General features: G+C 34.2%; 1 protein-coding gene across 1 annotated transcript; it reads left to right on the top strand.

Annotated features, from left to right (window-relative positions):
• Window positions 1–9,842: 9,842 nt before the first annotated feature.
• On the top strand, window positions 9,843–12,593 carry LOC131601520 (beta-glucuronosyltransferase GlcAT14C-like). Its single transcript, XM_058873358.1, has 4 exons — window positions 9,843–10,555; window positions 11,636–11,711; window positions 11,817–11,932; window positions 12,047–12,593. The coding sequence occupies exons 1-4, from the start codon at window positions 10,012–10,014 to the stop codon at window positions 12,559–12,561; spliced, it is 1,251 nt and encodes a 416-aa protein (XP_058729341.1). The 5' UTR covers window positions 9,843–10,011; the 3' UTR covers window positions 12,562–12,593.
• Window positions 12,594–13,048: the final 455 nt, after the last annotated feature.

The raw sequence follows: 13,048 nt of genomic DNA, 5'->3' as shown, positions 1-13,048 counted from the left end.
TTGAAAACATTAAGTAAGCTAACATACATAGTTCAGTGTGCGTCTGTATAGTCACATCATCTTGGAATCTTGAGACAGACATAGATCAGTGTGCGTCTGTATAGTCACATCATCTTGGAATCTTGAGACAGACATAGATCAGTGTGCGTCTATATAGTCACATCATCTTGGAATTATTAGAACAGACATAGATCAGCGTGCTAATGTCTAGTCTCGTCATGTCTGGAATCTATTGAGTGAATTCGAACGGTGTGCAAGGTTGTAAGCATCTTGCTAAACAGTGCGCAATTGAGCAATATCTTATCCTATTTAAGACAACCAATATTTCTAACATTACAACACACTCAAACCATATCGCTTAATACCACCTGATATTACAACACCCAAAACCAAACACTAACCCGAAACAATGGCTTCATCTCCCCAATACTTGGTAAATGCCCATCTAAACGGTGAGACTTACATATCTGAAACAGTCGGGTTTTTTTAGGAGAAACACAGAAATTGTGCCATTTTTGTTAAGCAAAAGAACCACTTTTACATCCTTCCATCAGCGACTTCAAGCTAAGATTGCAATGGGTCCTATTGCAAACATTGTTTACCAGTATCGTTCTTTCAATAACAATATACCCGTCAAGTTTTATGAGATGGAGATTGCAAATGACGAAGACCTCCGGAATATGTTTGCTAACCACGAATATTCTGGCTTTGAAACCATCGAGCTGTACGTTACTATACAGGTTGAGACGCAAGAACCTCATATTCTTCAGTCGCAAGTTATTGACCCACCCGTCGACGAGCAAGAAGAGGTTGATGTCATAGACGAGGAAGAAGATGAATTGGAAACTGAAGTTGACTACATGGTCATAGAGGAATCCGACTACGAACAAGACATATCGGTGCCTCTAGCTCATGTGCACGAACCTCCAGCACATATGAGTAACTTGAACTTACAGGGCGACGAACCTTCATCCGATATCTTCTTCACCCCGTACATCCAAAGTGATGATGAGTTAAAGAAAGGAGACAAGTTTCATTCTAAGGAAGCATGTCTTAGAACAATTAAAAAATGGCACATGGCGCACAATGTTGATTTTGATGTAGATCGTTCAAACCTGGAATGGTACATAATCATTTTTAAAAATCCAGAGTGTGGCTTCAAACTGTTGGCTTCTTATAGGAAGAGAAGTAATGCTTGGGTCATAGGGTCAATTACGCAACAACATACATGTGTCAACCTTAATACTTCCCAAGATCATACAAAGCTCAGTGGCGATCTTATATGTCAGGAGATCTTGCCTCTCATAAGCTGTGATCCGTCTTTGAAGGTCAAAACTATTATCTCGCATATCGTTACAACCTACTACTACACTCCATCTTACAAAAAGGTGTGGGTTGCAAAGACAAAGGAAATTGAAATAGTCTACGGCAATTGGGAGGAGTCATACAAAAAACTTCCCCGCTACCTTACTGCGCTACAAACTTACGCACCTGACACTATTTCTATTCTAGAGACACTGCCCGCGCATGCCCCGGATGGTACCCCTGTCCAAGGAAACGGAGTATTCCATCGCCTTTTCTGGGCGTTCAAACCTTGGCATACGAGGGTTTGCATATTGTAAACCCATACTTCAAATTGATGGAACATGGTTATACGAAAAATACAAGGGAACCATGCTTATGGCGGTTGCATGGGATGGAAACAGCAATATATTTCCAGTGGCATTCGCAATAGTTGAAGGTGAAAGTGACGCGGCTTGGATTATCTTTCTAAAAAATCTCCGAGAACATGTTGCTCCTCAGCCTGACCTCTGTTTAATCTCTGATAGGCACGCTTCCATTGAGAGTGATTATAACAATCCAGCAAATGGTTGGCATGATCCACCATCAACTCATGTGTATTGTATTCGCCATATTGCCCAGAACTTCACGCGGGAGATCAAGGATAGGCAGCTCAGGAAGGCCCTGGTCAATGCTGGTTATGCATTTACCCAACCTACATTCCAGCATTATCGGAGTGAGATTGTACTGACAAATCCAGATGCGGGAACTTGGATAGATAACCTTTCCAGGGAGAAATGGACAAGGGCTTATGACAACGGCGTGCGATGGGTCCACATGACGATAAATCTGGTAGAATCCATGAATGGAGTTTTCAAAGGCATTTGTAACCTTCCTATCACCGCACTAGTGGAGGCAACCTACTTTAGGATGGCCTCTCTATTCTCAACGAGAGGCAAGAAGTGGAGTAATGTTAGAGAATCGGGTCAATTATTTAGTGACAGTTGCATGAAATTTATGCAACAGCAATCGACAAAAGCAAACACTCATCAAGTAACTGCTTTCAATCGATTCAACCGCACCTTTAATGTTCGCGAAACAATTGACCACAATGAGGGTTTGCTAAGACAACAATATCGGGTTCTGCTAGACGACCATTGGTGCGACTGTGAAAAGTGTCAAGCTTTCCGTATGACTTGCTCACATGTCATAGCGGCATGTGCATTTGCGCACCGCGACTAAATATCACTACTGTCTCCATTTTACAAGGCTCAAACATTGCTCCGAGTTTACAATGCTGCGTTTCCACTGGTAGCCAAGAAGGATTACTAGACTGAGTATGATGGGGAGGTAGTTTGGTATAATGACACAATACAGCGAAAGAAAAAGGGTCGCCCCAATAGTACGCGGATTAGAACCGAAATGGACCTCCACGACAAAATGGAAAGAAAATGCAGCATTTGTCGTCAAGTGGGGCACAATAAAAATAAATGTCTTAGTCGTGGTTCGACCTCGTCGCAAGTTTAATCTACTTTGTTATTTATTTTTACGACAATGTATCAATTTCGTTTACCACCCTTTGTAACCTTTCTTTAGTCTTTCATCAATAAAGTGTACTTTATTTAAAAATTGAAATCGACAATGCAAACATTATTTAGGGTTAATAAGAACCATACGAAATCGGTTTATCGGACGTTTTTACAAAAATAAAAGACCAGAATCAGAAACTGTGCGCGAAAAAACACCAAAAGGGATTTTTTTTTTTAAAATACCCCAACACATAGGAGCCAAATGAAATGGCGCCTATGTGTGGGTTGATGACGGCATGCGCCAAATCAATTGGCTTACAATTTTTGCCCTAAATTTTTCTTGTATGCGCCAAATGGTTTGGCATGTGGTACACTAATGCGCCATTTCATTTGGCGCATACACCTTTATGGTGTCCCAAACCTAGACACTTTGGTAAATAATCTGAAAACTTGTTTTTTTTGTTTTTTTTTTTAAAAACATGGTTATTTAAAAAAATTGCATGTCATTAGCAACACCGTTCAACTGTAACATTCTGCACTGAAAATGAAAAAAAATCATTGTTTTTTTGTCTCCACTTCAAAACATTCTCCACGTTCTTCTTCGAAGCGAAATCCATTGTACTTCTCTAGCTTCATATTTAAGAACAACCATTGCAACAACAACTCAATTCTTCATTCAACAGTAGGCATGAGAATCACGAAGGCCATGGCTTTGAGCGGGTCGATGGTGATGCAATTGTGAGCGTGAGCTAAGAAAGATCTCTTGGTGTGATGAAGGGGTGATTTTGCGGATCTGCGGAGAAAAAGGTGTTGTGGTGGAAGTGCGGTTAAGCACGGTGATGAATTCCATAAAAGGTGGATGCAAGACGACGATATGGCCGCGTGGATAGTATGCAGGGCCGTCTTTGAGGGCGTGTAAGACGGGCTACCGCACAGGGCCCCAAATTTGTTACAGTTAACTTATGGCTAAATAAAACCTCATAAAATGTTTATAATGGTTAAATTATGGTTAAATAGGGCCTATAGATGTTTTCTCACGATTAAACTACGACTAATCTATACAGGGCCTCTGAAAAACTTGAGACGACTCTGATAGTATGGGAAAATATGTCTTGGTGTGATGGTAGTGAGGTACAAGCAATGTGCATGAGGTAGTGGAACAAACATTTGAGTTGAACTTTTCCCAAGGTGGTGAGATAATTCAACAAATTTGAAAGAGAAATTGGACCAAACTCAAAGTTGAATTTTGTCCCTTTTCATTTAAAAATAAGTGAATACATAAATAATGAAAAAAGGAAATTAATATAAAAATTACTATATTTTATCCTTTTTAAATTAAAGATTTAAATTTAAAATTAAAGGATTTGTTTTTCGAATTTTTTAATTAATTTTTTTAAAAGAATTTGCTCATAATAAATAACTATTTCAATTTGATTACTTTTACGACTTTTTTAACAAAAATTGAAAACAAGATGTTTAACAAATATAATAAAGGCTATATTTATATATTTTTAAAATATTTTTAATTGTTAGGAAAAAATTAGAGTACTACAGTTGCCATTATTCAATTATATTTAAATAAAGAATATGAATGACAAAAATCTTCGTATAATGTTTATAAAAGATAAAAAAATATGTAGGACTCGAATTTTACCCTTGTAAAAAAATAGATAAGAGAAAAAGAAAGTGATAATATAACAGATAATGTAGTAGAATCGGGGTGACACCTGTCCAATTTAGATTGGTTTTCACTTTGATTAGTTAGTTATATTCTATTAAGTTTGTTACAGTTAGTTGCTAGATATATATATGCATGTGTAACTGGTCTAATAGCTTCTTCGATGATGATGAATAACATGAGGTTACGTTGTATCGGTGGTTGTTGACTAATTGTGTACCACTACTATATCTATTACTTATGTTTTTTATAATGATTGTGATTTACTCACCCTTTCTGTTTGAATGTTGCCTTCACTTGGGTAACGCGCAGGTGATAAAAATGAGGGCAGAAAGCTTAGAAGGTAGCTTCGGAGTGCGGTTGTTTAATTTCCGTTGAGTCCAGTGAGTTTGCTCTGATATGTATCATGATAAGTCTTGAAAAAACCGGAAGCTTATACAAAGAAATTTTCTCATTCAAAGTTCGATCTCTTATCACTTGTACTTGAACATGCCTCCTATAGTCTCTTTAATCCTATATGGTATCTGAGATTTTGTCTGCTGAATCAAATGCTCATTTGGATTCTTTTTGTTATCACTTTCAATGCTTCCTTTATTATTACAACCCAGAGAATTTGAGAGTATGTGTTTGCGGTTGTGAAAGGGTTTCATGGGCTTAGGAATTGAGAGGGATAAAATTGCATATTTTGATTCAATAAATGAAAAACAAATAAAACACATCACTTAACTTTGATGTTGATGTGTAATGTCATCAGCCTCTTTTGTAAGCAAATGTATTAATATCCTAGTAACTAAGGTTTTTCATGACAAAAGAATCAACAAAGATATGTCTTAGGATTGGTGGTAGTGAGCTAGAGGCTATGTACATGGGGGTAGTGGAGCAAGCATTTGAGCTGAACATTCTCCAAAGTGGTGAGATAATTAAACAAAGTTGAAATATAAATTGGACCAAACTCAAAGTAGAATTTTGTTCCTTTTAATTTAAAAAATAAATGAATAAACAAACAATGAAAAGAGGAAATTAATGCAAACACCATTTTATTTATCCTTTTATGAATTAAAGATTTGTATTTAAAATTAAAGGATTTGTTTTTTAAAATTTTAATTAATTTAAAAAAATAAAAGAAAATGATATTTGGATCTAAATAAATAACTATTTCAATTTGATTACTTTTAAGATGTTTTTAACAAAAATTGAAAATAAGATGTCTACTATGTAGCCATTAATGAAAGATGCCACCATTCTACCAAAATTATTCTTCACTCTTTTAAAATTTATAAAGCAAAAAGGGTTGTTTTGTCTTTTCATAATCAAGCCAATATTCCAACATTCAAACAAATGTCCAAGTGACATCTGTATTGACCATTGAATTTTCTTTTGTCTCACATTTTCTTCACATGTTCTCTCTTCAATATTTTCACTTTTATTTTAATTTCCCCCCTCAATTTTCTTTTTCCTTTTTTTTTTCTTCTAAACATAAATAAATTAATAATTTGAATCTTTCTTAATGGAACGAAAAGGAACACGAAAAAATTCACTCAACAGAAAACATAATTATTTTATGATTATTAAAAAATTATTGATAATTATTAAAAAAGTTATTTTCAAATTTCTACTTTACTGACAGGCCACTATCAACAAAATACATTTTTCATTTTAGCTAACAATTTATTTGACACAAAAGTCTTATTTTCAAATGTCAAAATTTTCATTTTTTCCACGGGACATTATCAGCAAAATATCTATTTTATTTTAATTAACAATTGTCTTTATTTGAGACACAAAATTCTTATTTTCAAATGTCAATTTTTCTATTTTCTATTTTAATACCTATTTTATTTTTATTAACAATTCTATATAAATGCACAAATGAATGACAATTTTATATATATTCATTGCTACATAAGATCATTATTTAGCTTTGGTTTGATTTTTACAATATTTATCTCAAAATCATATTACATTTTGCTCATTATAACTTTGCACTTGTCTTTAATGTTATTGGACACAACAAGTTAGATCCAACCAACAAAATATATATAAATGTTAATTTGCACTTGATAAAGTGACACTAGACACAATTAGTTAGATCTAGACAAAAAGAAAATACATAAATTGATCCTTTCAATGATGAAATATTTTAAATATTAATATGTATTATAATTTTTTCATTGTAATATTATTGAAAAACCAATTCATTCATACTCTAAAGATAATTTATTATTTAATAGGTGTTGAGTTATCACTCATTTGCACATGTCTTTAATGTTGAAAATGTGAATGAAATATTTTATGAAGTGTCATGAGACACAACTAATTAAATTTTAAACAGTAAAACATACATAAATCTAATTCTCAAATTGCAGTATAATTTTACACTACTAAATAATATTTACCCGTGCAGACGCACGAGTATATTAATAGTTTAACAAATATAATAATGGCTATATTCATAATTTTTTTGGAAATATTTTTAAATGTTAGGAAAAAGTTGGGTACTATGGTTGCCCCTAATTAATTATATTTAAATAGAGAATTTGAATGACGAAAATCTTCATATAATCTTTGTGAAAGATAATTAAATATAAAAGACCTAAATTTTGTCCTTCGATGAGTAGGAAGAAATGAGATGTCAAGAAAACCAAGAGATCATTTATAGATGGCATTCTAGTGCGTAGATCAACATGAAAATAAATTATTGTCATTAGGTGGTATATGTTGGTTCTTAGACCGACAAAAAAATAAATGACTTTGGTGCCAATGGATATTGGGTTTTGAAAAGTAAATAACGTGGGTGCCTATGAATACTGTGTTTTGAAAAGTAAATGAATTGGGGTGCCAATGAATATTAAGTTTTGAAATGTAAATGACTGGTGTGCTAATGAATATTAGACTTTGAAAATTAAATGTTCGGGGTGCCAATGAATATTGGATTTTGAAAAGTAAACCAGCATAAATTTCTATGTACTTGATACAAATATCAAATTTCCATGATTATATAAACTATCCCACAACTTGATTGATTAAAAAATAAAAGATCACCAATCTTTTTCCTTTTTTTTTTTTTTAAAGTGAGCATTGCACCATCCACTAAAGAGCTCAGAAGACCCCTAGAGCTACCTAAGGGGGAAACCTTGATATGGGAACACCCATTCACCCATACAACCTCTTTCACCAAATCAACATTCATATGAGGTTTGAGCACCCTTATGAGACAAGATGTAACGAAGTTATCTTGTATGGGAGAAGGGATAAGATAAAGGTTGCACTAGAAGCAAAGACCTACTAGAGAATTTTATTTTCCTTTTACCACAATGCAAACATCAAGCTCGAAGAAAGACCAACTACCCTCCTAGAAACTTGAACATAACGACCATCTCCTTCTAGCGACCTCACCGAACTAAGACCTAGACCTTTGCTACTACGCTTAAACTTGGGATTATTTACCCTAATCTTGAAATCACGGATCCAAACCTTCTATAGTTGCTCATCCAACATCCTCTAATTAAATAAATCTTTGAGTCTAACAAATCCAAATATTAGGGGTGATCATTGATTCGGGCAAATTCGAATCTAAACCAAACCACAGTGTTTGGGTCGGGCATTTTTCTAGTTCGGGCAAAAATCGAACCAAACCAATGAAACCCGATGTTAATTGGTTCGGGCAACAAATTTCTAAATTTCTATCCGCGAACCCATCTACCCGAACCAACCATTTTAATTCCTATAATTTATATTATTACTATCATGAAAATTAGTATAAGATATATTCAACTTCAAGAAGAAAAAAATGAAACACCATTTGTTACATCCACAACCTATATGAAAAAATGAAAAGAATATGAATTTTATATTATTATGGAAAATTAGTTGATGTAAATTAAATGATTTTAAAAATATTTTCGCACATTTGTTTTTAATGTATCCCATCAATCCAACCCAAACCAACCCGTTATTTCTCGGATTGGTTCGGTTTGAGTTTTATCAAAAAATGTGAAAATCCAATCCAAACCAATCCATATATTTTTAATCGGTTTGGACATCAGATTCTCCAAAAACCGAACGAAACTGATCCGCAAACACCCCTACCAAATATGTTACCTCTTCGATCTCTACTCACTGGAATGAAAACAATCCCGACCAATGAAAAGCGCGAAAAAACACTCCTAAAAAACCATTCAATAACCAAATCTAAGAAATTGGTAAAAAAAAAGGTAATTACATGGGTGGGGATGAGGGTGTGGGATGCTAGTACTCGTCCCACACTCATCCACACCATTGCTTTGGCCTATGAAATTTATTTTATTATTTTTATTTTTAATAATTTTAATACCCATTTATTATTTTTAATCTTAATTTATTAAAATTATTATTCATTTTTTTGAAAATATTAATTATTTTAAAATGATAGTATTATCATTGTTATTAAAATGACTAAATATCTAGTATAATTATTAATTTTTGTTGCTATAAAAAAATATGCATTTTAAAAAATATAAATAATATTCTACAAATGGGAGTAAGATGGGATGGAAAAATTCGTTCTTCATTGAAGGTAGGAATAGGTGGTTATTTATTAACCCTAACTAGGGCAGGGGCGACGCGAGAGTGATAATTCTTAAACCTTCCTCTGCCTCCTCCCCGCCCCATTTCCATGCTTAGTTAATACCAAAAGAACCGTAAGATTCAAACAAAATAGTGTTCGTCAAGAACCTTTCTCACATTCCTCCTAAAACTCTTCGTAAATTTGAATTATCTCTAAATAATTTTCTCACTAAAAGTCAAGAACATATTCTCGTTCAAACTTCCGAGTGATTTTGAATTTTACGTTTAGAAAGTTTTTAAATATTAAAAATTGAGTTTTGAATAATGTGATATTAAAAAGTATTCAAAGATGGTCAAACACTAAAAATAATGAAGATGAAATACAACATGGAAATTGAAAATCACAATTAAAAAAATTATATTTTTGTGGTTCTATGTTTTAGAAAATTTTTTTTTTTTAAATTAAGAGAAAAATCAATATAATCTTATTTCGAAACAAAATTTTAATTTCGATGAACTAGACAGTACCTAATCTGATTCGAAGATCGGTTCTGTCATCCAGTAATTTCAACCTTCTTCTAATCGCAATTGAAATAAATCAAATTGTAATTCTCTCTACTAAATTCAGCATCAATCACCAATAAATAAACTAAATAAAAAATATAAAATTTTCTACACTTCTCTACAAACACTTAAATCCACCAAATTTTATCTCCTTTATACACAAACACATTTTTCATCTTGTTTATAAAAAAAAAAAAAAAACACAAAACACATTACTAGTAATCAGTTAACATGCTACAATCAATGTCTATTTTCAGTTAAACAAACCAAAATCAACTTAGCTACGGTTTCCTCTTCCAACAACCTCAAAAAAAGACAGTAACTTCATACATAGCACAAACAAAAACATCTTATGTTTTTCTTTTTCCTTTTTTTAATGTTTAAACCAAATCTCAAAAAACATTACAGTCTCCAATGAAACGAAACCACAGTTCCCACCACCACCACCACAACAGCCACCATAACAACCACCGTAAATGGCTCATAATCCCCACCCTAACAATCTCCCTCCTCCTCTTCCTCCTCCTCATCCTCCTCCCTCGTTCAAAACCCTCCTCCTCATCCCTTTCCTCCGAAAATCCAAATTTCACCACCAATTTCAACCTCCCAAACCTCCCCAAATTCGCATACTTGTTAACCGGTACAAAAGGGGAAGTTTCACAGCTCAAGAGGGTTCTTCAAGCAACGTATCATCCAAGAAACTATTATCTTCTTCACCTTGATCTAGAGGCTTCTGATGAAGAGAGGCTTGAGGTTGCAAAGTATGTGAAATTGGAGAGGGTTTTTGGTGTTTTTGGGAATGTTATGGTTGTTGGGAAAGGTGATTTGGTTACTTATAAGGGTCCTTCTATGGTTGCTTCTACTCTTCATTCTGTTGCTTTGTTTCTAAAGAAGGTTCATGATTGGGATTGGTTTGTTAATCTTAGTGCCTCTGATTATCCTCTCTTCTCTCAGGATGGTTAGTATTTTGTGTTTATGTTTATGTTTTTGTTTTAGAGTTTTTTTTTTTTCCTTATCACAGCCGGTATAGTCTGGTTCGGGTCAGTTCTGACATCAAGTGAGTCCAGCCCCTTCCCGATCTAATTGTGGGGATCGGACCGTAGTTCTCCCTACCAAGTCCAGCGCCAATCACCACTGGATCAACTAACGATCGGTTGTTTTAGAGTTTAATTGACAACATTTAGACTAAAATGTAAGTTAAACTAGATCAAGGTGGTCTTGGATATAGGAGTCAAGATCTATGAAGAACTAACATAGACCAAGACACTACATTGTCTCATAGATACAACTTGTAGAGTATGATTCATATTATGTGGAAACTCCAAACGGATCTTTAAGAGAACTATATTTGCTCTATAGTAGCATAAGTAGACACCATATGCCGAAATGCGTTAACAAAGATTGATCATATTCATTCTTTTTTACTTTCGTTTCTCTTTAATTTTCTATATTGGTTCTTGTTCTAACACAACTTATATTATGAGAAAATTGAAGTCATTGAATGTAATCTATGTGTTGATGTCATGTCAGTGTTCTCTGTTGAACACCCGACATTAATCTAATGTGTAGGTGCGGTTAAATGAGACTGATGCGTCTAAGACATCAAAAATCTTGATGTCATGTTTCATATCAAAGTTGCCGACATTTTTAGAAACCCTAGTTGTGGTCATGGCTGAATGACAGAATATTTGTTTAGTTTTCTAACTAAATCAAAATCTCCGTTTGCCTTGCCATGGAATAAAGGATATAACAGAATGCTATATGACTATGTTCTTCCATAGCTTGTTTTATAGAGTGTGTTCGCTAAGTGTTAGATACTTATCAGTTGGTATTAGAGAAAGTTGTCGATTGATCAGAAAGGTCGGCCTACAGAGGGGCTGACTGGATATACCGAGTAAAACATTGTAGAGTTCAGCCATCAGAACATCGGCTCTCAAGGCCGGTGCTTGGATAGAGACTTTGCTGTTATTGGGTGCACTGACACTTTGGTGTTAGTTGTTATTTCCCTGACTTTTTGCCCTATACCTTCTTGTTTCAGATCTCTTGCATGTATTTTCATTCATGCCTAAAGATATGAACTTCATTGAGCATACAAGTAACATGGGCTGGAAAGAGTGAGTATACATATTACTTATCCATGTCTAACTTTGTTACTAAACTCGAATAAATTCTATACATGATCATGATCCGTCTACTCTAATTGTAACTTTGAATATCAGGTTTCAACGAGCCAGACCTATCATTATCGATCCAGGCTTATATCATTCAAGGGTATCGAGTGTTTACTACGCTAAAGAGAAAAGATCTCTCCCGTCTTCGTTCAAGTTATTCACAGGTATTGAACTTAGCGCGTAGGATTGTTCACAGCTCAGTTCGGTTCAGAAAGGAAACTGAATCGAACCAAACATGTACATTTTAGCTAACAGCATTGTTGGTTTTCGGTTTTCAGGTTCTGAATGGGTTGTCCTTACAAAACCGTTTCTCGAGTTCTGCGTATGGGGTTGGGACAACCTCCCTCGCACTCTCCTCATGTACTACACGAATTTCCTTTCGTCAAACGAAGGCTACTTCCATACCGTCATTTGCAATCACAAGGACTATCAAAACACAACCGTAAACCACGATTTGCGTTACTTAAAATGGGACAACCCGCCAAAACAACATCCTTTGTCTTTGAAACTTGAGCATTTCAATGACATGGCGCATAGCGGCGCGCTTTTTGCTCGCAGGTTCGACAAGGACGACCCGGTTCTTGATAAAATCGACAAAGAACTATTGGGAAGATCGGATGGTTATGTTACTCGTGGTGGTTGGTGCGTTGGCGATTCAACAAAGGGGAAAAATCCTTGTGATGTTTATGGAAATCCAGATGTTGTTAAACCTAGTTTGAGATCAAAGATTCTAGAGAAACTGATGTTGAAACTATTGGATTCTGAAAATTTCAGGCCAAAACAGTGTAAATAACATTTTGAACAGTAATTATTTCTTTTGATTAACCTTGTTGTTTTAATGAGTTGATGAAATTGTAATTAGTTTGATGTAGATATTTAACTAATCAAAAAATATCATAACATTGGATGAAGATGAAAGGTGAAACAAGAAATGCAAGAAAAAAAATATAAAAAAAATAAAGATGAGTTGTGGACACTATATAGAAATTCAAAAATATCTAGTTTTATCAAAACTCTATAGAAATTCAAAAATATTCTTTTGCACAGTTTGAAGATTGAAATCCAAATGCATCTAATATTAAGAAAATACTACAATGCGACAAATATTTTTATCAGGAACACATCAAATGCAAGTAAATATTTGTCTAGATTATAAATTTTGAACACTTCCTTCGACAATTGAAATCCGGACTAATTCGAGTGGAAAAACGAATTCTACATTACGTTGTGTGTAAATTATAGGTATGTGGTATTCTTCATGATCATAACATATTTCTTTA

This window comes from Vicia villosa, linkage group LG5 (assembly GCF_029867415.1).
Source record: "Vicia villosa cultivar HV-30 ecotype Madison, WI linkage group LG5, Vvil1.0, whole genome shotgun sequence".
Classification (NCBI taxonomy): Eukaryota; Viridiplantae; Streptophyta; class Magnoliopsida; order Fabales; family Fabaceae; genus Vicia; species Vicia villosa.
The sequence above is the reverse complement of the archived record's forward strand: the minus strand, read 5'-3'. Positions and strand labels throughout refer to the sequence as shown.

What these genes read in the sequence shown, in the direction of transcription:
- LOC131601520 (XM_058873358.1), top strand. Translation starts at nt 10,012, where the DNA reads ATGAAACGAAACCACAGTTCCCACCACCACCACCACAACAGCCACCAT. An exon ending in TCCTCTCTTCTCTCAGGATG is followed by an intron (nt 10,556 to 11,635) that starts GTTAGTATTTTG and finishes TTCTTGTTTCAG; the next exon opens with ATCTCTTGCATGTATTTTCA. An exon ending in AGTAACATGGGCTGGAAAGA is followed by an intron (nt 11,712 to 11,816) that starts GTGAGTATACAT and finishes TTTGAATATCAG; the next exon opens with GTTTCAACGAGCCAGACCTA.